The sequence below is a fragment of the Eublepharis macularius genome, chromosome 4 (assembly GCF_028583425.1).
Source record: "Eublepharis macularius isolate TG4126 chromosome 4, MPM_Emac_v1.0, whole genome shotgun sequence".
In the NCBI taxonomy this organism is placed as follows: domain Eukaryota; kingdom Metazoa; phylum Chordata; class Lepidosauria; order Squamata; family Eublepharidae; genus Eublepharis; species Eublepharis macularius.
This window is the reverse complement of record NC_072793.1, coordinates 141,448,312-141,475,392: the sequence shown is the minus strand read 5'-3', so window position 1 is coordinate 141,475,392 and position 27,081 is coordinate 141,448,312. Positions and strand designations below refer to the sequence as shown.

The following is a 27,081-nucleotide window of genomic DNA, read 5'->3' as shown; positions in this document are numbered from 1 at the left end:
CTGTTATTGGCACAGGAGACTTCTTGGGGGGGGGGCAGAAATGTTGGCTTCAATAACAAGAAGATCTTGTTAAGCCCAGTATTGTAGTTTTCAGATGTTAGGTGCCAGCACGGAATGGGAACTCTGCTCCTTGAAGTTCTATTTAGATTGCTGAGCACTGTTGACATTTGCTCTCACTCAGAGGAGAGAATCCACTCCGTGTGGCTAGGCAGTCAAGATTGTAGTCGAGTTTTTTTTTTCAATAGTGCTTCACAATACAATCTCTCTTTAAACTTGGCTTTTCTCCCATATGCTTGTAAATTTTAAATTATGAGGAAAAATATTGGGAAAAAACAAGCTGAACTAAGTAATCCATACTGGGAAGAACCAATCATGCCAAGAAATAATAAGTAGTGCATAATTGCCTTATAATATACCAGGTGCCTTGGCAATGACTTATTAGATGAAGTGTTTATAACTTGTCCTGTGAGTCTGTATTTATATTCTGTTGTGCTTATGGAAGAAGAAATTTGGGAGGCACACTGGTCCTCTTGTTGCTGCAGATTTTCAAAAAAGCTCTTCTACAGGAACCCATCCTGGGACCTCAAATAGCCACTTTTCACGATGTGCCTATCATGCAACAGCCCATCTTATGAATTCTTTTGAGTTCCTCTGGCAGCAGCTTGAAAACACTGACCAGTTTTGACTTCTGAACTGTTCAGAAAACATAGGTCCTCCCTTTTAAAATTTTTCTCAGTCCCCTCCTCCTCCTCCTCCTTATTTTATTTTAGACATCATAAGCTAGTGTCACAGGTTTTTTAAAAAAAATATCTAGACACTCAGGGAAAGTTTATTGATAAGAATTTGGCCCAGGGTTTTATCCGACCTGCTAGCTCCCCCCATGCAGCACCAGTGTTATTTTGGAAGGAAAGGGATGGGGGTTTGAGACTGTGTATGTACTATCAGGGGATCAATGTGGTTTCAGTGTCCAAAGCATACCTCCTCCCATTCATCAGAGATCTGTTGGGTGTGTGGCCCAAGGGAAGTTTTTCTTTAAATTGAACTTAAGGGCTGCGTTCTTCCGAGTGAGAATAAAGAAAGGAGATGAATGGAAGACTGCCTTCAACACCCCATTGGGGCAATTTGAGTATTTGGATTACAAGGGGCTCCAGGGTTATTTATTTATTTGTTTGTTTGTTTATTACATTTCTAACTCACCCTTCCCGCAAGCAGGCTCAGGGCGAGGTATATAAAAGTTATAAAAATATAATACAAATATTAAAACAATTCATAAAACAACAGTTCCTAAAATCAACAACAGATACTAACTGTCCCGAGATAGGACAATTATGAATCTAATTAATGAAGTTCTATACAAGCACCTGTACAAGGGGGGGGGGGTTACCTTGATGACGTTTTAGTGTATTCTCAAGATTATGAGTCACATGTGAAATTAGTACGGGAGGTACTAAAAACCCTGCGGGACCACCACCTACCAGTAAAACTGTCTAAATGTTAGTTTCACAAAGAGGAGGTGGACTTTCTTGGGTATTGAATCTCAGATCAGGGGCTGAAAATGGACCCCTCTAAAGTACAAGCAGTGGTGGGATGGAACGCCCCCAAAACTAGACGGCAGCTGCAATCATTTTTGGGATTCACTAATTTTTATCGGCCCTTCATAAAGAACTTTACCTAGATCTGGCCGTTAACTGATTTACTGAAAACCAAGGGTAAGGGGCCACAAGGGGTGAAACTGAGCACTAAACTACTGTGGACTGGGGAGTGCCAGGAAGCTTTTGAACACCTAAAACAATTATTCATCTTACAGCTGGTCTTGCAACACCCTGAGGAGAATTGCAAGTTTATTGTGCAAGTGGATGTGAGCGACGTGGTGATGGGAGGGTTGATTTTGCAGGAGGACGATTGGGAAAGTTGCACCCCTGTGCTTATGTGTTGAAAAAAAAATTGGACTTGGAGCACCACTGGGCAGTGTGGGATAAAGAGGCAGCCGCAGTCAAACTGGCTTTGAGCACCTGGAGATATTGGTTGGAGGGGGCTAAAATGCCATTTGAGGTGTAGACAGACCATAAGAACTTGGAGGCATTAGGCACCCCATGCAAATTAGGTGCCAAGCAACTGCTGTGGGCCGAGTTCTTCTTTAAATTCAATTTTGTGTTGAGACATCTCCCGGGTAAACCTAATTTCCTAGCGTATGCCCTCTCACACCTCCCCCAACATGACAGCCAGAGGGAGGAGGTGATAGACTCTATGTTTTCACCCATGCAGCTGGGGAGGGGCAGTTGTCACCCGGCAACAGGCAAGACAAGCAGCCCCGTCTCCTCTACCCACTGAATGGGAGGCGAGAGTAAAGGGGGAGGTGGAGAAAGAAGGAGATGCCCTGCCCAGGGATGAACTGGAACAGGGACAGTATGGGGGTGGTACCAACAAGGGAAATTATACATCCTGGCCAGCCTGAGAGGGGAGGCACTGAAAAGCTGCCATGATGCAAAGCTGGCAGGATATTTTGGGTATTTGAAAACCCTACACCTAGTGCAGAGACAATTTTGGTGGCCAGCTATGAGACGGGACGTTTCACAGTACGTCTCCAATTGCCAGGTGTGCTTGATGTGAAAAAAAAGGGGGGGGGGAAACCTCCCAGACATTTGCAACCATTGGAAACCCCCTCCTGGCCCTGGGCCACAGTGTCTATGGATTTTATTTCCGACTTTCCCCCTTCGAAGGGGAAGACTGTAATTTTAGTGGTGGTGGATCTATTTTTGAAGCAGGCTCACTTCATCCACTGCTCTAAAATCCCGACCGCTAAGAAACTGGCAATGTTATTCATGCAACATGTGGTCAGATTGCTCTCCTTCCCAGAGAAGGTGATATCCGACAGGGGAGTGCAGTTTGTAGCTAAATTCTGGAAGGAGCTGCTTCAAGTAGTGGGGATAGAACAGGGGCTAAACTCCGCATCACCCCGAGACCAACGGACAAACCAAAAGAGTTCATCAGGTGTTGGGGCAATTTTTAAGATGCTACATTAATTATCAACAAGACAACTGGATGGATTTTTTAGTTTTCGCAGAGTACTGTTATAATAACTCTGTACACAGCTCCACTGGGGCCTCCGCGTTCATGGTGGCACAGGGGTTTGAAGGCAAAGCCATACTGTTTGTTCAGACCTCAGAGACTAGAAAAAAAGGGGATTTGACAGAGTGGTGGTCCAAACTAACAAACCAGTGGGAAGTAATCAAGAAGACCCTGGACAAGGCTAAAGAGGATTATAAAAAGCAGGCTGATAAAAATCACTCCACTCCCTGGAAATTGCAGCTGGGAAATTATTTGTACATCTCTACCAAGAACCTGTAGGGGGAGCAGCCAAACAAAAAACATGGGTGGAAATTTTGGGGGCCTTTTGAGGTGATGAGGGTGATCAACAAGGTGGTGGTAGAAGTGAAACTCCCTAAAAATCTGAGAAATGTTCATCCTGTATTTCATTTCAGCCTCCTGAAGAAAGCTCCCCCTTGACAAGTGGCATCCGGACCGGGGGGGCTCCCCCCTCTCCTGGTGGATGGATAGCCCCACTATGAAGTTGAAGCTATTTTGGACTCTAAACTGAAACGTGGAGAACTGTTTTAGTTGATTCAATGGGTGCATTTTGATAAATGTAATATGGAGTAGGTGAAAGCCACTGATGTCAACACCCTAAAGCTTGTGCACAGATTTCACAAAGCCTACCCGGGGAAACTGGGGCCATTTTGCTAGAGGGGGGCACCTTTGGGGGGCAGTATGTCAGATACACCCCAGCATATCTACCATGTTTGTTTCTATGCATAATGCTCTGATCCTCTGAGAATGTGTAAAGAGAACTTAGTTGCTACTTGCTTGTTAACTGCTTATCTTGCAGGTGTTTTGCTTTCACTTTCGCAGCCGGCTTGAGAACTTGGCCTTGGAGTGCCGGCCGGAGCCAGTCCTCCCTGAGAACTGTGATGAACTCATTCCTCCCTGTTCCCTTCTCTCCCAGGCCTGGGCCCTTCATGCCAAAATTCTAATGGTCTCCCTTTCCCAGGGGCAGGAACGTTCCCCTATAATTAACACTGCTCACCCACCTTGCGTCACTTCTGCTAATGACCCTGTCTGAATACCTTGATACTGATATATCTATTTAATAAAGTAACTTTAACTCTTACACCTGAGTGTCTGCAGTGAAGTGCTTGAGGGATTTATCTGGCAAGACCTGAGAAAGCTGCTATCATTAAAGTAACATGACACCCCCCCCCCCATATCTAGTTCACACATTAAGTATTCTGTTGGTTGGTTGTGGGAACCCACGTTCCCCTGCTAGAAGGAGAACAGCAAATCAAAAAGGCACAAATTTTAAAACATAAAGCTGTTGTTTGGATATTGGCCACTAATGTCACAGTCAGATCAGCCTGTGTCCACTGTTGGTCCTAGCCACTGATACTCTACCTGCCACCAATGCAGGAAGTAGGTAGGCAGGAGAAACAGGCTTGCCTTGGCCTACAACTATCTATAAAATTTTGTCCTACTTGACAAATTAAAAGGTATCATGGGTAGGATTGTTAATTGGGAGCAGGGCTTTTTTTCTGGGAAAAGAGGTGGTTGGGTTGCCCTCAGTGGGTTGCCCTCGGAGAAAATGGTCACATGGCTGGTGGCCCCGCCCCCTGATCTCCAGACAGAGAGGAGTTTAGATTGCCCTCTGTGCCACTAAGCGGCGTGGAGGACAATCTAAACTCCCCTCTGTCTGGAGATCAGGGGGCAGGGCCACCAGCCATGTGACCATTTTCTAGAGGTTCCGGAACTCCGTTTCACTGCGTTCCTGCTGAAAAAAAGCCCTGATTGGGAGTAAGCTCGTTTCGAGAGCTATGCCTGGGCTTGTTATCTGCCTAAGAAACCATTATGGTGGGAGGATGGGGGAACTAAAGTTGAGAGCATTACATCCAATTAAACTTAGTTTTGGCTCTCAGGAAGAAGCTGGCACAATAATTTTGGGGTATGGTACAGCTGCAAATAATTATTCCCTTATGTCATTGCTGAGCTCTGATTGATCAACCAGATCACCCCATGTTGCTAGGAAATATGAGATTAAAGTAGTCAAATCAGTTATGCTTTTGTCCTGCGTTTGGGGTCCAGTCTAGATCCCTACCCTTGGCCATTTGTATTTACAACTATGCCTGGAAACCTGGAAACTTTGGTGCTGGAAACTTTGTTAGACTGGCCTAAGTTGATGTCAGGAATGGTTAGGCGTTAGCTCTTTGTTATTTTGCCTTTTCTTTCTGCATACTCTCTAAATGTAGTATTTTATTCACCCTTTAAATAAATATAGTTTACATTTGTGTGGTGTTCCATTGGTTTCTGGCTTCAGTCTGAAAACAGTGCCTAGGCCAAATTGGCCATTATCTTTTGTAACTTTTTGGCTGGGTCTCACCACCACTGATGCCCAGGTAGGGTCCAGTAAGGCTTGGAGCTTTGTTCACCAGCTTCTGGCTAGGACTTAGTAGTGGCAGCTACTGAATGTAGAGGTAGGTGATCCTTTGCAAAGGACCACTTCTCTTGATGCTGTGAACCTCTTTGAGTTCTTGACTCCAGCTCCCAACAGAAGCGGTTAAAAGATTGGCCACATGAGTATTCCTGTTCTTGTTCACCTGGGCTTCCTTCGTGCCACTGGAAGCTGGAGATTCAAAAACCTGAACACCCATCTTAATGTCAGTCAACAGAAGGTGGTCAGCTGAATTAATATGGCAGTTCAGCAAGCAGAATGGAGGTATGTGGGGATAGCATCCACATGCCCTATCCCTGCATTGCTAGTTGGTGCTATCCTTCCTCACTCCCTTCTTCCTTGTCGTGTTGGTACAAAAGCATTGACTTGAGAATCTTGTTGGGCACTGCTGCGGCCCAGCAATCTTCCCTCTCTCCAATCGCTGAACTGTGGCTCACTGCTAGGGTTGCCAGGTATGGCAACAAGGGGACTTAAAGTAGAGGTGAAGACTTATGGTTTGGGGGGTGTGATTGGCATTGCCCAGCACAATGTTGCCACTTCTGGCATAACCCATCATGTTGGGGGCAATGGTTTAGAATTCATCCTAAACATCATGGTTTAACCATAGAGTTTGTTATGACTGCTAGAACAGCACCTGATGCGATGACATCACTTCCAGATCATGCTGGAAGTGGCATCATTGCACTAAGTGAATCAATTTGCCCCCATCCCTTCTTTCACCCAGCAATTTCCTTCTTCTTCCCCAATGAACAGTAGTGGACAAAGGAAGGGGAATGAATGGGATGTCTCCTGCTATATAGAGACCTAGTAACCCTCCTCACACTTGATTTGTGGTTCAGCTGTTTATTTTAAAAGCCCTGTAAAATGGCTAAGGAAGGAGAATGTTGGAGCTTAGCACTATCTTTTTTTAAGTATAGAATTTTTATTTTAAAAGACAAGCTATAACAATAGAAAGTGCATTTTTAAAAACCCTTATACAAACAGTACATTGAGATTAATTTGAGACTTATAGTTACTTATACAAACAGTAGATTTAGGATTGGTTTACAACTTAAACAAGCACCAATTTGAAATTGGATTGAAGTGATAGAAAAATACAGTCAATTTTTTTTTAATAACAGAAATTAATTGAATAATAGCTCTCCTTCCCTCTCCTTGATTACTTATACAAACTTTAATATCAACTGTTTTGTTTAGTCATTTTTCTGTGTTTTATCCTCTTATCCTTATACTTAGTTGCCTTAATTAATCTTAATTCTGGCCTAAGTAGTCAAAGAATCCTTCCATTTTTTCCTAAAATTCAGCTATTGGTCTGTTATGTACATAAGTAGTTAATTTGGCCATTGATACATATTCATAGACTTTATCTAGCCACTCTGACACCTCAGGGCACACATCTGCTTTCCATCTTGCTGCATACAGCACTCTTACTGCTGTAACCATGTAACGAAAAAGGTCTCCTTTTTTACCACCTTTTTGAATGTGGCATGGAGCTCTGCCCCCTCCATTGATTGGCTGCAGGCAGAGCTTTGCCTGGCATGCCATTTCCCTTTTAAGCCAGAGCAACTGATGTTTTTCTTGCTCTGAGTTGAAAGGGAAAGCCCCAGGAGCCCCACGAGATAAAAAATCGCAGTGTAGAAGCAGTCCAGATGGCCATATGCTTTACATAACTAAATGCAGTGCACACTGGATGGTTTTTCATTACTTAACTTGCTGAAGCAATGTTAGCTTGTGTGGTTCATCTTACTGTTTGGTAAATTAGCTGAACATTTTTCAGACATTACATTTTGAGGTATCCAACCATGCATATTCGGAGTTCACGCTACCCACAATCTTCTTCATGTGCATGGTCACCATTTCCTCTGAATAGGGCACCATGCGTGTTTTCAGCTTCCATGTACCCTATATTTGTGATGTTCAGTTCAGATGAAATGGTGACCGTGTGTATCAGGAGAATTGTGGCTAGTACACACTTCGATTATGCATGGTTGGATATCCCAAGCGGCAGCATCTGAAAAAAAGGTATGGTGCTAACTTTCCACAGTGTTCAACCACTTGCTAAGCTGGTCAGCTGTATTTTCCTTCCAAGGGGGTACCCTATCTAAAAACTGAATAAACAAATGATTAGTAAAATTCTTATCACCAGCTTGCAGGATGATGCCACGACTCCTTTACCAAGTGATGATGCATGCCACAGTGAGTTACTACTTGACAACTTGTCATCTGTCACCCTTTGATGTGCATTTATGTATAGAAGTCACATCATATTTCACAGAGCTCTCGTCTTAACAGGGCCAACAAAATGAGACACGGAGTTCATCCCTAGATACTTTCAAATAGTCATGCAAAAGCTTTCTTAAATACCCCCAAATGTTACATTAAAACGTAGTTTTACAGCATCAAGTAATAATACTAGGTAGCACAGCATTGAATTAATTTCTATTAGTAAGCTATCACCCATAATATTATCAATTTTAATAGTTATCTAAATTTGTCAGGGATCTATTTAAGTTCAGACAAGCACAAGTAACTTCCAAGTCAGTCCTGGAGAATGAAAATGACTAGATTTGGGAGATACTTAGTAAATTCATGCTTATATTTTTTTCCAAGTAAATGAACTGAAATAATTATCAAATTGAAACATTTTATAAGGTGACACTGCTGCATTTAATTGTATGAAATTTACAGTGTAGAAAATGTAATCATTTTATCCAGTAGTCCATGGTGTAATTAAGGCTCTTCTCTTTTAGGTACCATATATTTATGAAATTTCCCCCTTTTCTCTCTTTTGCACTAAGATATATCAAATTTGAAATTACTCATCAATTAGGGATCTTTTCAGTTCTCTCTAGAAACGTAAGATCTGTTTTCTTAATAATATGCACGGTCTTCAGTTTATTAACCTTGCTGGCATCTGCATAATTTTAATCAGAGAATAGATATTGCTCTTAAGGCTTTCCTTATTATTCCAGGGAAAGGACCACACAAAAAGCACAACATTTCAATAATAATGTTTCAGCACATAGACTGTGCTGCACCATAAAGATGCTTTTAAATCCCCATCACAGCACACTCCATGAAACTATGCTAATGGAAATAACCCTTTTCGCAAAATTTGCCTTCTCGCCCTCCCATTTTAAGTGAGTTATGTATATAAATAATAGATATTACCAATTAAGTGTTCATTTCTATGCATTCATTTTAATATATTTGAAAATAAAGTAGCCATAAACTGCAGCAACACAGCTGCAGCCCTTCTGTTTTCTCTTCAGTTTTCCTTGCTATTCACAAAAAAGAGAGAAGCCTTATCGCCTTTATCTCAGTCAGAACAATGACCTCACCTTGCCCATTGTAGATTAATTATTACAAAAGAACTAGATTTAATAATGTTGCTAGGCTGACTTCACTCTACATGTCCATGCTCTTGGTGGCTTCTAGCTGTCAAGCCATTCTTGATTTATGCTGCCAAATCTCCTAAACAGGACCTGATCCAAATATACCTTATTTATGTCAGATTTTCTGCTGATGTTTCTGGGCTGATGCTAATAGAAGCATTTTTGGAAAGACAGCTATGTTTGTCCTTCCGTTTGTGTCATTCATTCTGCTACACTGATGGCTTGAATGAAATGTAGTGTTTGGTTTTTGCCGTTACATCTAGATTTAACTTTCTTGAGGCTTCTGCTGCCATTGCAGTTTTGAAGTATTTAGAAAATATTTTTGATCTCAGCATACTAGATGTCCCCCATATTTCGTTAAAGGAAAGCAGAAGCTAAAATCCCATGCACACTTACCTAGGAGAAAGCTGCATGGAATAAAATGAGGCTTACTTCTGAGTAAACATGCACTAGATTGCACTGTCAGCCTACCACCTAATGAAATTCCTCTGAAATTATTTGCCCTCACAGTGTTATAGGCTATAGCTACCTAAAGCTAGAATTTCTGCAGATGTCCTTTGTCATCATAAGCAATCAAGTGCATTATACAATGCCCTAGAGCAAGCATTCTGAGGTGTACATGGAGTACATGTCAGAGGAGGTTTGTCTGCTCATTCGATGAAGGATAAACATTCCCACCTGCTTGTGTGAAAAGTGAAAGCCATTGGTGGGAAAGAGTTCAGGAGCTCTTCACTACGAATTATTGCTTTAAAATGCAATCTGTAAATATGTGTGTATGTGTGTGAGAGAGAAAGAACTGTGTAGTGGGCAGAGTGATCGACTAGGATACAGGAGACCCTGATCTGAATCTTCACTCTGCCATGGGAACTCCTTCGGTGACCTTGGGCCAGCCACTCTTTCACACTAACGTACCCCACAAGGCGATTATAAAAATAGAATTGAGGCAGAAGAATAAGGTTGTAAACCACTTTGGGATCTCACTTTGGGGTATAAATATATCTAAATAAATCAGTAGACACTGATTTCTTTTTAAGTCTAACGTTACCTTCCTAAACAGAGTTACAGTCGTCTAAGCACATTGATTTCAATGGACACAGAAGGGTATAATTCTGCTTCAGACTGCATTGATAGTCTCCTAAACAGGCAGTGTATTGTACTTGTTAATATTCTTTGCTATTGTCTGATTTCATTGGTTCATGAAACTTGGTATATGCATTGGGAAGCTACCATTTGATGAGGCCTTTCCATTAAAAATGGCTAAAACTCTCTTGTTATTGGAGGACACAAGAGAGTTCTGATTACTGTGAAAGATCAGTCATAAAATAGATCCTACCCTAATGGTTGCTTTGGAGCACTGTATTTTATTGTGCTGATCTGTACTTAGTATTTCTTAGTTCAAGGAACATTAATATGATAGATGTGACACAATCCAGCCCTATTTGATGATAACCCATTCTACTGCTGTCTTCTAAATAGTGATATCAGCAAGTTTTCATCCAAGGAACAAAAGCATCCCAGATGTTGCAGTGGGACATTTCATGCTTTTGGAATGTGAATGTTTAAAATCAAAGTCAGAGACACTGTAAATTGAGATACATTCCTGTGTGACAACCAAGGAGCCATGGACTTCCATATTACAGAAGACTTGAACATTTATGGATTTTACATAACATTACAAGCAAGACAGGCGTATCTGAAGGTAAAGGTATGGGGGAAGAGGCAAGATTCAGAGGCAGCCAAGCAACGCAAAGGTCAATAAACCCAGTCAAATGTGAAACACACAGAGGAAATTCTGGGTGGGATCAAGCCAGCTTTTCAGCTGGTGAGAAAGGATAAGGGAATATCATGGGACTGCGTATCATGGGACCTGCATGGGCAAAAGTCATGTGGGATGGAAGTTGTGGAAAGGAGGGGAATTGAGCAGGATTGAGTGAAAAAACTGGAAGGATCTAACCCTCTTGCTAAAGGTGTTGGCCTGCTTGCTGCCAATAGTCTTTTTGCTTTCTTTTGATGAAGCAATTTCAAGTAATTTCAGATAAGAGGACCTGACTGTGACCTTTCAGTGTATCCCTATCCACTATCCACTTACTAGTTTTTTTAGAGCACTATCCTTCCAGTTCCATATCTAAAGGTGAGAAATGCTCATTGACAGGTCTACCATATAGTTTTCTGTGACTAAAGGCTTGGTGGAAAGCAGTTCTGGGGACCACTAGTAATTAACCAAAATCTAGGGGAGCAGTTAAGATCAGTTTGAGTACGAGCTGCACAGTGTCAAGCACCATTTATGCCTCTCTTCAGTCTTCTGTGATATCATTTTCCAAAATTTGCCAAGGTAAAAGCTATTTGCAAGGCCTTCTCTCACAGTTTGGTGTAATGGTTAAGAGTGGTAGGACTCTAATCTAGAGAACTGGGTTTGATTCCTCACTAGACATGGGCACGAACAGAAAAAAACCAAACATGGTATTTGTTATTTGTTGCCATGCACGAACAGGGACTCGTGAACAACCACGAACATGGCCCTGTTCACGAACATGTTCGTGGTTGGCTGTTCGTGGGGGCCAGCAGGCTCTCCTCTAGCCATCATCCAAGTCAAGATCCCTACTGCACCACTCCCAGAAACCTGACCTGAGCAGGCAGCAGGAAAGGTACCAGTGATAAATAATAGCTTGGCCCAGAGCCTGGCAGCAGCCCTGGAACTTGAAGAGGTAGATCCCTATCCCACCACACACAAAGAAAATTCAAGCTCCAATGCACTCTCCCTCTTTGTCTCTCAAAATGCCAACAGCAACTGTTTCTCCCTCACTGTCTGCAAAACCAGAGCTAAGAGCCCCCACCCTGCTCTTTGCTTCCTTGTTACAAATTTGGAGCTCCACACTTGAAAGGAAGACCTGCCTATCAAGCTAAATTGGGCTTAGATTGGGGTTTCCAGGGCAACAACAGGAGTTCAGACAGAGTTCAGGCAGTCCCTGCCTCCGGTTGCCAAGGGAATTGATTGCAGGTGCCAGATTGTCTGGCTTGACGAACAGCAACAAACAGCAACGAACGAGGCTTGCAATGACTACCTGTTAGTTTAGAATGGGGCCTCATGAACAGCTTGTTTGCGAACAGCTGATTGGGCTGTTCATGGCTTTTTAAAGTTCGTATTGCTGTTCGAGCCCATCTCTATTCCTCACTCTTCCCCTTGAAGCCAACTGGGTGACCTTTGGTCAGTCACAGCTCTTCCAGAGCTCTCTCAGCCCCATCCACCTCATAGGGTGACTGTTGTGAGGATAATAATAACACATTTCGTAAACCGCTCTGAATGGGTGTTAAGTTGTCCTGAAGGGCGGTATATAAACTGAATGTTATTATTACCAAATGTTATTATAGTGCAAATTGATCTCGACTGTCTTGTATTCATGCTTCATCCACAGCTCAGGCCTGTACTACACAAGCATGAAGAGAGGGCAATAACAGTGCAGTCCTACATAGAGCTGCACCCTTCTAAGTCCATTGAAGTCAACGAGTTTAAAATAAATTTAGAGTGTTTAGGATTATACTGTTTTTGTCAGGCTCTAGATTTATTCAGTCTTCCATCTTCACATACAGCTTATTCACAAAGCCAATTTGGGAGCTTACTTTTCCATACTGACTTTCATTTTAGTGCGCCTGTATATGGGGGAGACGCAAAACTATTGGCTTAGTGATCCTCCATACACCTAGATTTTTTTTGCCCTTACATTGCATATCATATCTAATGTATACATTCCAGCTTTTCTGAAAGAAGGGTTAGATCATTTAGCTTCCCAATTACATTTGCATAGTTCTTTCACATCCAAAATTATTGAAACTGTCTTTGGCTTAGCATTACAATTTTTGCATACGTAAATGCCTCCTTCTCATAACTCCTCTCCTTTTCATCCAATTAAAGTCTATCTTCTTTCATTTTGAACGTTTTTCCATAGCATGCCTTCTCTCACCATCTCTCCTTTGAATCCAAGCAAAAATCTACAAAAAATGCTTTTGTGCCATCTTTTAGCTGTGCTAAATGAGCCTACATTCCCTGAGGAACACTTACAAACTATTCCTGAAAACATCTGTGATCTGTACTCTCTTAGCCTTTAGCATTTTTGCTTCAAAATCTTTCAGTCCTCAGCCTCTTCCTCTTCTGTACTATCCTCCTGCTAGAAAATACTCTGAAAGCTTTGCCCTCTTTCAATATTATTTAAATATTATTCCTGTTCCACTCTTCATTCAAGAATCAAGATCTCACAGCAGTTTACATTGCTCTCTCATATGTTTTTATTCAGTTTACATATGGACCAGACTAAGATTGATGTGGATTTCTCAATTTAATGTTCCAGATATGTAACAGATATTCTCAAATTGAGCATTTAAATCCTCCAATATATTTGACTTGGGGCCAAACTACACAGGACTTTTTCAATGAGTCAGGTTTGGGTTTCCCAGACTCAGATTCAGAGGAGTTAGCCGTGTTAGTCTGTAGTAGCAAAATCAAAAAGAGTCCAGTAGCACCTTTAAGACTAACCAAATTTTATTGTAGCATAAGCTTTCGAGAATCACAGTTCTCTTTGTCAGATGCATGCATCTGACGAAGAGAACTGTGATTCTCGAAAGCTTATGCTACAATAAAATTGGTTAGTGTTAAAGGTGCTACTGGACTCTTTGATTTTGCAGACTCAGATTGTTTTCCTTACAGACAAAAAGAAGCTGTGGGAACGTCTTCTTAAGACTCTGCAGGAGGCTGATTCTACTTGAACCTCTGACTAATACCAGAGCTAAGAGGCAGTATCAGGAGAAGGCCTTTTGCCCTGTTTATTTGGCTGTCCAGGGTGACTAGTGGTTCTGCTGTGTGAAACTGGATGCTTAACTAGATGGGCCACCTGTGTGATCCAGCAGTGGTCTTATCTATTTAAAACGTCTCTATACTTCTTTTTCGCCCAAATAGGGTTGCCAAGGTGGCAAACATTAAAACATTCCAACATTAAAACATTTAAAATAATAAAATATTTAAAATAAAGTATGTATAACATATTTAAATAATTTAGTGAAAACATACAGGCATACAAATACACATAACAAGATAACCAAAGAGGAGAGCCAATAACAGTTATTGGAAGGATGCCGAATAAAACAAAAAAATCTTTCCCTGCTGGCAGAAGATAAAGGGAGACAGATGAATCTCCCTGTTAATAAAGTTCCAAAATTTTGGTAACATGGCTAAGGCCTGGTTACCACTGTCTTATTTCACAAGGTAGAGACACCCAAAGCAGGGCCTTGGAAGATGACCACAACAGTTGAGTAGGTTCGTATGGGAGAAGCCGTCCTTCAAGTATGCTGGTCACAAGCCACAAAGGAGTTTAAAGATCAATACCAGCACTTTGAATTGAGCCCTGAAGCAAATTGGGAGCTAGTGTAGATGGAAGAGGACTAGAATAATACGTTCCCTATGACCCACAACCGTCTACATTCTGACAACAGCATTCAGTATCAGCTGTAGCTTCTAGACAGTCTTCAAGGGAAGCCCCACATAGACTGTATTGCAGCAATCTAATCGATAGGTTATATTTATATGTGCTCATACAACGTAGGGTCAATCTACAAAAGACAGTTTTTAATAATTTTGGAATGTAGGTTCTTATGTCGCAGGTATATAGATGGGTAGACCCCACCTCTCAGGGCCAAGCTACAAGTGACGAATGACACTTGAACGGCAAGTGGATTGAGTGGAGGGCAAGTGAACAGGGAGAAATACACTTGCTGTTCAAGTGTCATTCGTCACTTGTAGCTTGGCCCTCAGACTCACAAGCCTTTCACACCTTTTGCCACCCAGGCAAATAAAGGCCAGGAGTCCCCCGCCACCCACCACTTGTCTAGCCTCCACTACAGCAGGCAGTGAGCCTGCTCACAAGATCCCCTCTCTCCTCTTCCAGAGGCTCCATCAGACAGGCAGCTGGTCCCCTATATTTACATCCCCTCATCCAGCTACAATCCAGGGCTACTGGGGGAAAGGGAACCCAGAAGTTACTTTCCCTCAATCTACACAGCTACCATTTTATTCACTAGGCCCATTGTGTGTGTGTGTGTGTGTGTCTGTGTGTGTGTGAGAGAGAGATATTTTCCCTTGGTTAACAAGTTCAGGCCAGCCAGGGTTAAACCAAACAAAAATAAACTTTATTTATATGATGGAACATAGAAGTGAACAGATTTTAAACTAAAATACATACCGAGGTTAAACAGGAAAGGTTTCAAAATAAAAGAACAGATTAACAGTGAGCTATCTTTCTGCTGCCACTCTTCGCATTGTCTCTAACCCTTCCCTCCCTTGGTCTCTCATAAGCCCTCTTTTCCCCTCCAATGGACTCCAGCTCTGATTGGCCCAGAATTCCACCTGCTCCCATTGGCTGTCTCTCATGAGAGGCAGAGCTGGAGCCAGTCCTGTCCATCACAGTTCCCTGTTACACTTTCCCTACAGCTACACAGCAACAGCAGGGAACATCCTTTTAAAGCTCAATGGGTGTCAAGGCCCCTTGTATACTCAATATCGCCAAACTAGAGGTCAAGAGCAAAACACTCAATACTGTGGTGGTTAATCCTGACCTCCCAGGATAATGGGAGCAACCACCAGTCCCTCTGAAATAGAAGTGTGCACAGGAAAAATATTTTGTTGATTTGGTTCGGTAAGACTGAACTGGAAAAAAAATAGAATTCAGGAAATAATCAATTCATTCTCCATTTTAGTTTGGCAATACAGAGCTAATTCAGTAAAATTCAGCCATAGTTTCTTATGGGAGGCTCAATTCAGAAATTTCCAGTGTCCTGGGAAGGTGTCATATTTTGACCAAATTTCACCAAATTTGCAGGGGAACTACTCCTAAGTCTCCTCTAACGGACCCCAAGTTTCATGAAGATTGGACCCTGGGGGGCATTTTATAGCCCTCCTTAAGAAGGTGCCCCCAGTCACCTTCAATCTCCATTATTCCCTATGGGGAAAACCTACAACTAGCCTATCTTAAAAACACTTTTTAAATGTTCATACTTCACAACTCTCTCAAGATACCCAAAAAGTACATCCAAACACCACTAGGTTAAGATAACAAACTGAACCATTCCAACAAACACACCCTCCAGAAGAACAACTAACTACAATTGAACACCTGACCAAACCAAATTTTGGTGCCAACAGAAAACAGAATCCAGCAAAAAACACAAACCAAACTTCTGTAAATAAATCCCAGCAACAGGGGAAAACAGCCCCTCAAAAGAACAAGCAGCAAAATGAACAGTAAATATAACTAATTTCAAAAGCCAGAAATCAAAGCCCCACCCAAAAGCTCAACTACCACCCCCACACAGCAAAAAGCAGTTTGGTTTTTTTTTTTTTTAAAAAAAAAAACACTTTTCCCTGCCCCCCCATATCACTCCCAGACAGCAGGCCAACCCCCTTCTCCCCAAAGAGAGAAAAAACCCAGTGAGTCTATGGCTCTCAATGCTGGCAGCAGTCAGGAATTCACTCCACTCACTGGGCAGCAGGATCCAGTTGCAGTCCAAAGCAGACCAGGAGAGAAAGCCAACAAGCAGCAGCAGCAAGCAAGCAGTATCTCTCAATCTCCAGGCCAGAGCAAATTGGAGGCTAACTGGGACAAGCCTCCTAATGTAATTCCTTGTAGGAGTTTAAAAAGGGATTCTTGAGAATTCCTTTGGCCAGAGAAGGAGAGCTGCTGCAAGGACTGGCCACTTACACTCCCCCTTCCCCTTTCTGCCTCTGATTCACTCCCTCTCCCTTTTCGGCCCTCCCAAAAGGTAGGAAGCAGTGTTTCTTTGCTGTTCCTTAGCAAAGGAACAGCACTGCTGTGTTTCTCAAATTTTACCAAATTTTACTGAATATATTTGGTAAACTTAAATTCATTTGGTGATACAGATTTAAATTCGGTAACACCGAATTTTACTGAATCAGCTAAAAATTGGTAATTTTACCAAATACTGAACCCATATTGCACATCCCTACTCTGAACTCACTTTTAGCTGAGAGATTGAGGAACCAAATGTCTAGTCATATGGAGTACTAAGCAAAAAGTCAGCCCTGCAAGGCTGGATACCTGCAGGTTGAGTACCATAAAAACAGTTACTTGGTAGTTGTAGCCAAGTAGACCAAGGTATTGGATTTGGATTGAAGTCTCAAAACTCAAATAACATGACAAAAATTTATTAAAGAATGTGCAAAATATTACAGTTATAGAAAGGGTGCTAGGCTGGAAAGAAAATAATAAAACTAAATAACTACCCTAAAATATTATAAAGGCTTTGGTCCTCTGACACAGATGTTAGCTTGTCAGACTAGAAGCACAATGTAAAACTCTAAGGTCCAAAACACAGAGACAGAGGTCCTGGGGCAAGACCTATCCTGGTATTCAGGTCCAGAACACAAAAGGGCCCGGGGTGACAGGTATTCACCAGCAACCTCACAGAATGGGGACCAAGCTAAACTGAAGACTCTTGTTTTATGCCAAGCTGCTTCAGCATGGCCTGATCCTGACTGACCAATCAGTGAATGTTTTTAGGACACATGACCACATTCCTCTGCAGCTGGAACTCATTTACAGTCAGAGCAATTTACTCTCACCCAGGATTCTTTGCTCTAAACAGATGTAATGAGAGTGCAAAATTCCCTTCTGGTTTCTTGGCCTTGAAGCTCTCTGATCCCATGATCTCATCTGCACCTGTGCCTCAGTTTCATCCTATCCCTTTATCTCTCTCAGATCTGCAAAGTTATAGAAACTGTAATTTTTCAGAGATGGGCCTTCTGGAGCTTAAATAGGTCCAAAAGATTTGAATACCCAAGAAATGGACTAAGAGAGGCCAGTTTCTTGACAGTGGGGGCCTGGTTTGGCTTGGAATATTGGTGCAGGGGGAGGAGGGGCTCTTGCCTTCCCTCATACTGTTTTCCTAAGCCAAAACAGCCCTTGAGTGGGAGTTATTTGTCCCATTTTCAGTTGCACATACCCCTGTAAAGTAAAGCAAATAGCTGTCCTCCTGGGCCATTTTGGCTTGGGAAAATATCATGGACGAAGGCACTGCACCAAGGTCCCAAATCAAATCGGGCTCCCACAAGCAGGGCATTTCCTGCAGCTGCTGTGTAGTGATTCAGGGAATGTACAATGGGGAATTCAGAACTGTGAGCCATGTCCAGGAATCTGAGAATCCAGATCTGACTTACTGAAAACAATCTTGTGTGGTTTGGTTCTAATTTGTATGATTCTATAAGAACACATGACAAGAATTGCTGGATCATACAAACAGGGCTGGCAAGTCCATAGAGGCAGGTCCGGCAGCTGGCTCAAGCACTGAGGCACCGGAGGGGATGCCAGGGGCGGGGTCGCGTGGAGGGGAGCTGGCGGTGGCAGCACTGGAGGGCTGGGAAGCCACCTGCGCACCGCCCTGGCCACCTGCCACGCCTGGCCCACAGCTGCTGCAGCCTCCCAGCCCGCCCAGTCAGCTACCCCATGCTGCTGCCACCACCAGCACACACTCCTGGCCGGGCGCAGCAACTGTGGGCCAGGCGCAGCAGGCAGCTCAGGCAGCGCACAGAGTAACTGAGTGGGACAGCTGGGAGGATGCATGCCCACCGTCCCAGCTGCCTGCCGCGTGACATTGTCACTCAGTACAGGTGCACGCGTGTATGCGAAGCACGTGCATGCGTGCGTGAGGGCAGCAACAGCACTGAAGCTGCCCCTGGCCTCAGGTGCCAGAAAACCTGGCACTGGACCTGCATACAAATGATCCATCTAGTCCAGCATCCAGTTTGACACAACAGCCAACTAGTTGCCACGGTGGACAAGACAAACGGCATAGAGCCAAGGCCTTCCCCGGCATTGCTTCCCAATACTGGTATTCAGAGGTTTGCTGCTTCTGTATATGGAAGTTCGATTGATACACCATGGCCAGTAGTTGTTAGTCGACTTATCTTCCATTAATCTATTTATCTTCGTTTTAAAGCCATTGATGTTTTTGGTCATCTTTATGCCTACTGGCAGTGAATTCCACAACTGAATTACTTGTTGAGTAAAGAAGAATTTCCTTTCCCCCCCCCCCATCCTAATCCCATTGCCTATCAACTTTACTGGGTGATCCCCAGTGCTTGGATTATGGGAGAAGAAGAAAAACCTCTCTTCATCTACTTTCTCCATCTCATGCATAATTTTATAAACCTCTCTCATATACTCCCTTAGTTGTCTTTTTTCTAAACTGAAAAGTCCCAGACCCCTCAATCTTTCCATATAGGAAAAGCTCTCTAACCCCCTAATCATCTTGGATCCAAGCCATACAGTCGCGTCCGACCCTCGGCTACTCTGTAGATCGTCCCCCTCCAGGCCTTTCTGTCCTATAGTGCGTCGAGAGAGATCCGCAGAGTCTCGCAGTGAAGTTTTTACAGGGTAGGTCACCATTGCTTTCCCCAACCCAACACACTTAGCCGTACGACAGCCACAAATGGTAAGTCATACGTTGCCACTCCCTTGGCACTTTGAGCCGGTGTGGGATAAGGGGTTTTTGAGATACAGTGACCAGAATTATAAACAGTATTGCAATTGAGTCCACACACACCATAGCTTAATAAAAAGGGCATTACAATATTGGCCATTTGTTTTCAGCCCCTTTCCTAATAATCCCAGCCATGGAGTTTACCTTTCTTAATTGCCACAGAGCATCTCCTATTTTCTGAATAGTTCCCTTATTGATGGTTGTTGTGGGTTTTCCGGGCTGTATTGCCGTGGTCTTGGCATTGTAGTTCCTGATGTTTCGCCAGCAGCTGTGGCTGGCATCTTCAGAGGTGTAGCACCAAAAGACAGAGGTCTCTCAGTGTCACCAAGATCTCTGTCTTTTGGTGCTACACCTCTGAAGATGCCAGCCACAGCTGCTGGCAAAACGTCAGGAACTACAATGCCAAGACCACGGCAATACAGCCCGGAAAACCCACAACAACCATTGTTCTCCTGCCGTGAAAGCCTTCGACAATACATCAGTTCCCTTATTGTTCTGAGTGTCTTATATGCACATGTTCAGTCAAACACATGGTCAAGATATCTGGATCATGCTCAGCATCCCTAGCCCTTATGATTGGCCCTAATCCACCCTGGCCTTTCAGCATCAAATTGTCCTCAGCCCAACACATGTAGACCACAAATTTGCAGTCTCTTTTTTGAGGTTCACCCTCTCTCCCATCCCCTTTCTCCATACATTTCATCAAACACATGTATAGAAACTTTAGAGTACTTCTAGGAATCATCTTAGTTTTCAAAACCTACCGTTGCTGTCTCTTTCATGGACTGATGCATTATCTTCAAGGTAGCTGAATTGTGTCCTGCATGTTTCAAGAGATGATAATCTAGATGTACAAGATTCTGACAATTTCTTCTCGTTGTTGGCGTCCTTGGATGGCACATCTGTGATGCTAAATTCTGATACCGAGCTCAGAACAATACTTTTCATTGGTTTCTCATCTTTAATTGTTAGCTGACTTTCTAGAGTGGGAAAGATATTGTCAACATTAATTCATCATGATTTAATGCTTAACACTTGCCATATAGCTCACACGCTAAATGCACGTAAGACCCTGAAGTCACTATATTTGATATTCAGTGATGTGTTCCTGTGAGGGTAAATCTTTGATTGCTCAATTCAACTACCCACAAACAAAGATTGTGAGTCTAAAAGATTTGTCTCACTCTATTCTTCTGTTACTCAATCCATTTAGAAGCAGCTATTGAGGGAGGGGCTGTTTGAGGTATACGATCTCAGTGAATAGAGATTTTAAAGCAAATTGGTTGTGAAACATTCCAGCTGTGACAATTACTTTAATTCTTGAGAGAGACCTAAGGAGTCTCCTTGCTTTTTTTTTTAACAGAAAAATCTTAACTGAATGTGGTACTGTTTTGTAATCCTACAGTCTCCTGTGTTAAGTACTAGCAAGGCCATGGAAAGATAATCCTGGTCTCAGGATAAAACAAAGTCTGGGAGTCTTCCTCCTGCAACCACCCAAACACTTATCAGTAGACAAGCGACACAACATCTCTGTGTATGGATATTGAAACAATAAATATATTATATACATATATTATATAGTTTACTATGAGGTATTTAATGATCATAAATTCTTAAATAACCATGAATGCTGATTCCCTGGATAGACAAATAGGTTTCATAGAATCACTAATCTGGAAGGGTCATCTAGTCCAACCTCCTGCACTATGAAAGGAAATTTACAACCCCCTACCCCTACCTCCCCAGTGATGCCCAGAGGAAGGCAAAAAACCTCCAGAATCCCTGGTCAATCTGGCCTGAAGGACAATTCTCTTCTTCCCCCAAAGTGGTGATTGTCATTACTCTGAGCAAATAAGAAAGAGCTGCAAGAGCTGAGCACCATAAGCCACTGGTCTGAAGGTGAAAGGTTGAATGGAAGCAATTTTACTTCTTTACTAATCAAGTTTAGTGAACAAATAAGGAAGAGGAAGAACTCTTGAGATACATTGTATTCCCACTTTCAGTGGGGTTCAGTCAACCCTTGCAGACTCCATTAAGAGCTCGGAGATTATATTGGATTCAGCATTGCTACTAGAGAAGCAAGTTAATGCAGCTGCAAAAAAAGACCTTCCTCAAAGTCATCCTAGCCTAGAAGACAGCCCCTTCCTTGAAATTGCTGATCTGGCCACATGAATCCATACCACAGTAACATTGAGACTGGACTACTGGACTACTGGACTACTGGACCTACTACATAGGTCTCCCTTCAAAGTCAACTTGGAGACTTCAACTGGTGTAGAATGCCACAGCTTGATTATTAATGAGATCTGGTCGAAGCATGCATAATACTCCCATTCTTTAGTCACTCCATTGTCTATCCATCACTTACCAGGCTCAATTCAAGCCCTTCATGACCTGGTTCCTCATATCTGCAAGTCTGCCTCTTACCCTAGGTCCACCATAGTAGCTTCGCTCACCTGAGAAGGGCATTCTGCAAGTACCATCCTGCACATGTGCAAAATCAACAACTGTCCATTCACGGGCATTCTCTGTGGTGGTCCCTACCTTGTGGAACATGCTGCTTGGAGAGATCAGAAAAGCTTCCAGGCTTTCCACAACCTAACCAAAACTGAATCATTGAAGAGGTTTTTTAAAGATAAGTATCAGGCTGTGATATAATAAAATGAGAGAATTTCAGAGAGATGCTTTGGGAAAGGGACTGTAGTCTCTGGGTATTTTCTGTTGCTGTAAGAATACTCCTACTGGCTAGTTTCCATATTGTTTAATATATCGTTTCATATTGTTTATGTTTTGTTTCTGCATTGTTTGTTGCTCTGTATTTGAATTCATGCTTGTTTTTCAAATGTCTGTTATCCATAACCTATTGTATTGTTATTGAATGCCCAGCCATTGATTATATTGACTTATACTATGTATTCTACCTTGAGTCTCAGTGAGAAAGGCAGACTATAAACATTAAACAAATAAACATGAACCAATAAAATAGGGGGCACCCACCCTTGTTGGTTCGTGGGCTTCGGACCACCATTTTTATTAGGGGTGGATCATTATAGACTCTATGCATTTGATATCTAACTCACTGGGATCAAATTCACTGAACAAATGCAAATAAGTAGTGCGATAAAAAGAAATGTATAATGGGTCAGAAGCTTAGCCTTCCAACTTGGTTTTCCTTAGAAATGAAACAATGCAACTTGATCTTGATGCGGATTCTTGCATGGTGACATATTCGTGCTATTTGCCTTGAAACCCATTCCCAAAGACCTTTCCTTGTTAGAAACCCTGCCTTTATGATTTCAGTCACATTGGGTTGATGGTATTAAACCAATAACCATTCATTTCTGGGAAATTTAACTAAACATATTTTCAACTGAGTTTTTTTTTTAAATTAAAATCCATATCAACTTTCAAAAATTCCAGTTATGTTCTGCTAAATGCACATCAGCATTCAATGGCACTAAATGGAGAAATCAGAAGGAAATAATCAGCAAATGTTAGATTAGCATTGCTTTATCCACAGGCTGCTCTATGCATCAAGCCGAGCTTTATCCTTCAAGTGCCAATGGAAAGGAAATCAAAACTAGAAATATAAAAGGCATAGATTTAACCTGAATTCCCCATTAAGCCACCTTCAAAGAAAAAGGTAAAAAAGCTGTCATTCAAGGACTCTTTTGTTTGTGCAAGAATGAAAATAGAGTGCATTTTACTGTCAGACTCCTATTCTGAAAAGCATTCCACTAAGTAATGTTATACGTGCCTTGTTACAGCCAGATCAAGTCCTGGTACGATCACTCTAACAAGCATCTTGCTATGACAAGCAGGATCCTGCCTTCCAGAAAACATTGTTGTTAAGAAGAAAGAGGTGCACAATTATAGGTCTCCATTTCATTTTTATGCAATTACCCTCAGCTCAGCTATGGGTCCGTCTACATTATGTCTTTTATCAATGTAATGCTTGCAGAAAGTGTCTAGAGAAATCAAGTTTATTCTGGGCCAGCATGAAATCACGTGGTTAGCTTTTCCTTTAGAGTTTTTGGCATTGTATTGGTATGATAATAGGCCCAGAGCTTGGGAGGAAATTAATGAAGACCAATAGACATTTAAAATACATAATGCATAGTTTATATTATTTATGATGCATTTAAATGCAAGTCAAACAAAAATTAAATTACAATTAAGCATCGACAGGATGTCAGACTCGAAATGCTGGATTCTAAATATCAGAGCACACAGTGTCAGTTTTTTTTTAAAAAAATTACAGAACAACAAACCTCTATGATTTCATGAAACAGTCCTATTTTCTTCAAAATTCTGTTGGCATAACTCAACAGAAGATGAAGAGTTCTTTCTTATTGTGAAATATCATCATATTCAGGTTACAATGGTAGGTATCTTTGGGCAGACCATTAAAAGGAATTGCCAAGAATTTTCCAGTGCTATAGAAGGAAAGAAATTTTCAAGGTACCACTTAGAAAAAGTATGAAAGGGTAACCCCTCTCAAGCTGAAGGCCACATCAGATCACAATGCTTCAGGGAACATCTATATATCTCAGGGAACATCTATATATCTACAGACTGGTATGTGCATTGATGCATCACGTTTGGGGAAATACATCCCAACTGGCACTACAAAGAGGGTAATAATATATAACTCTATCTGTGTCATCATGAATTGTGAATTTAGGTCAGTGTGTTGTGTTTTCATTAGTGAAGTTGGTACAGCAAGGGAATTTCTGTGGCAACACCTGGATCGGAGTGGTCAGCGCTCTTAGATCTTATGGCAGCATTTGACATGGTCAATCATGATCTTTTGAGCAACTGCCTTGCCACTGTGGGGATTCATGGAACAGCCTTGCAGTAGCTTGGTTCCTTTCTCCATGGTCGAAGCAAAGACAAAGGGTGGCGCTTGGGGAATAGATGTCTGCCTGTCATTCCTTGGTGTGCAGTGTCCCTCATGGATGGTTCTTTCCCCAATGTTGTTTAACGTCTATATACACCCCCTTGTCCAGATGGCTTGTAGCTTTGGGCTGGGTTGTTACCAGTATGTGGATAACACCCAGCTCTATTTTTTGATGGACGGTCAGTTTGATGCTGCCCCAGATTCCTTGGCTAAGGGTGTGGACACTGTGGCAGAATGGTTGCATCAGAGTTACTTGAAATTGAAACCTCTGAAGACGGAGGTTCTGTATCTGGCTCATGGGGCAGTGGGCATGGGACCCTGGCTCCCAACCCTCGACGGTGTGCCATTACAGCCATCATTGACGGTTAAGAGTCTGGGCATGTTCCTGAATGCCACACTCCCTATGGAGGCCCAGGTCATGGCTGTTTCCAGATGTGCCTTTTTCCATTTCTGGATGGTCAGGCAATTGGTGCCCTATCTCTCGCCCCAGGACCTGGCTTCAGTAATCCATGTGATGGTCACCTCTAGGCTGGATTACTGTAACTCACTTTATGCTGGGCTGCCTTTGGGCTTGACCTGGAACTTACAACTGGTCCAGAATGCAGCAGCACATGGACTTACTGGGATGCCATTTCGGGCACACATCCATCCTGTGCTGTGCCAGCTGCACTGGCTCCCAGTTCAGTTCCAGATCCAGTTCAAGGTGCTATTTTTAATGTTTAAATCCCTTTACAGACTGGGACCTGCATACCTGTGGGACCGGCTCTCCCACTATGTCCCCTGCCGTGTCATGTCTGTGCCCCATCCATGCCATTATTTTCATGATGAACCAGTGATGCTGTTCTGAACCAATGTTTCCTTCTGTAACTTGATGTCATATTACCAATGCCATAACTGTTTTGCATTCACGGGCTTATAGAAGCTACAGGTGTCTTATCTAACGGACTGTAGAAACTCTCAGTGCTTGTGACCGTGTATCCCACTCACTCCCATGCACTCAGGGCCAGCGTCACCATTGAGGCAGTGAGGCAGGGGCCGTGGGCGCCGCGGGACCGGAGGGGGCACCAGAGGGGGTGCCGGGGGCGGAGGCACGCGTCCCGCACCACCGCCAGCCAGCCCCGCACTGCTGCCCACCCCCGGGCAGGCGCAGCAGCCACGGGCCAGGGACAGCAGGCGGCCGGGGTGGCGTGCAGCGTGCGTGTGGCCTCCTTGCTCTGCCCCAGCCACCTGCCAGCGGCACTGCGTGATGACGTCATCACGTGATGACGTCATCACGCAGTCTGGGGCGCGCATGTACAGGGCGTGCGCGTGAGGCTGGTCTCCGGCACCAGGGCTCCATGCACTGCTATGTTACAACTTTGATCTCCTGCTTTCTCAGAGTCTAGACTTGATAGCACAAATATGTGAGATGTTCTTAGGATACATTCACACCAAAAGTCCTGTTTGGCTGATGGGAGGGGGAAGGAGTAAATGTGTGAGTTAAGAGGAAGGGTTTTCCCACATATTATCATTCCTGTCAAATTGATTCTTACTGCTTAGTAGCTTACCTTGCTTCTGAGTAACCCTATAGTCATATCTGTGGAAATGCTTTTATTTCTGAATAAAACCATTTAACCAAGAGCCTGGATTCTTGCAGCAATGGTACAGGGATCTATCTGCCATAGCCTGTCATCCATAGCCTGACATTCAGGGCTTTGAGCTTTGTGGACAAGCAGCTCTTGGTGGTCCCCAGCCTATGGGACATTCATCTGGCCTTGACCAGGGCCAGGACCTTTTTGGCCCTGGCTCCAGTCTGGTGGAACGCTCTCCTGATTGAGATCCAGGCCCTGCGGGACCTGTTACAGTTCTGCAGGGCATGCAAAATAGAGATGTTTTACTGGGCCTTTGGTTGAAAGCCAACAACCTAGTTGAGAGCTATGTCTGTGCCACTGCTATATCCATGGTTTAGATATTTATTGTAGCCTGTATTGTTCATGGCACTACTCTTGTATTATATTTAGTTTTTAAATTTTATGGTGTTTTTAGATATTTGTATATGGTTTTAATGTATGATGTATTTTCTTGTTAGCTGCCCTGAGCCCATTCACAGGGAGGTCAGGGTATAAATCTAACCAACCAACCAACCAACCAACCAACAAACAAATATTTATGATAAAAGAATCTGCAGATTATATGACACCCTTTTCAAATCCATTTCTACTGACTGGGTCTTACCTTGGTGATCGGATGTGTTCAGGAGTACGATCGGGAGAACTTGCAGAGGAAGGGAGCTGGTGGAGCTGTCTTGGTGGAAAATCAAACAATAACACCATCAGCAAATAATATCCAGGGGTCATTCTTAAAGTAGATTACAAATCAAAGGAGAGAGTGGATGTAGCAAAACCTGCAGATAAGGCCCCTTTTCACCCAACTGACATTAATTCCTCTGATTTTGCTAAAGCCTGTTTGATTGAAAGACAGCACGTAAGGAAGTCACAATCTCTTTTTACACTGGAAAATACAGAAGCCTCTGGGATGAGATTTTACTCCAGTAGTGTCTGAGATTCTGAGCCCCCCACACCATACATTTGGGAAGCAGATAATTTCTGTTTAACTACAGTGATGTTTGATCAGTAATAGGGGTGTGGGAAACTAAACAAATGAGCCAGAAATACATCCAAGTCATCCCACTTTTACTAGTTAAAAACTTGAGAAAATAGAGGAACATCTTTCGACTTCCCTTCCTGTGAAGGAAACCAAAGATCATT

General features: G+C 42.8%; 1 protein-coding gene across 1 annotated transcript in view; it reads right to left on the bottom strand.

Annotated features, from left to right (window-relative positions):
* MDFIC2 (MyoD family inhibitor domain containing 2) overlaps positions 1-27,081 on the bottom strand; it is an 85,456-nt gene that overhangs the window by 2,814 nt on the left and 55,561 nt on the right. Inside the window, exons 4-5 of the mRNA XM_054975548.1 lie at positions 26,549-26,617; positions 20,199-20,414 (exon numbers count right to left, since the gene is read on the bottom strand). Coding sequence (XP_054831523.1) covers positions 20,199-20,414; positions 26,549-26,617 — 285 coding nt within the window. The remainder of the gene's footprint in view (positions 1-20,198; positions 20,415-26,548; positions 26,618-27,081) is intronic.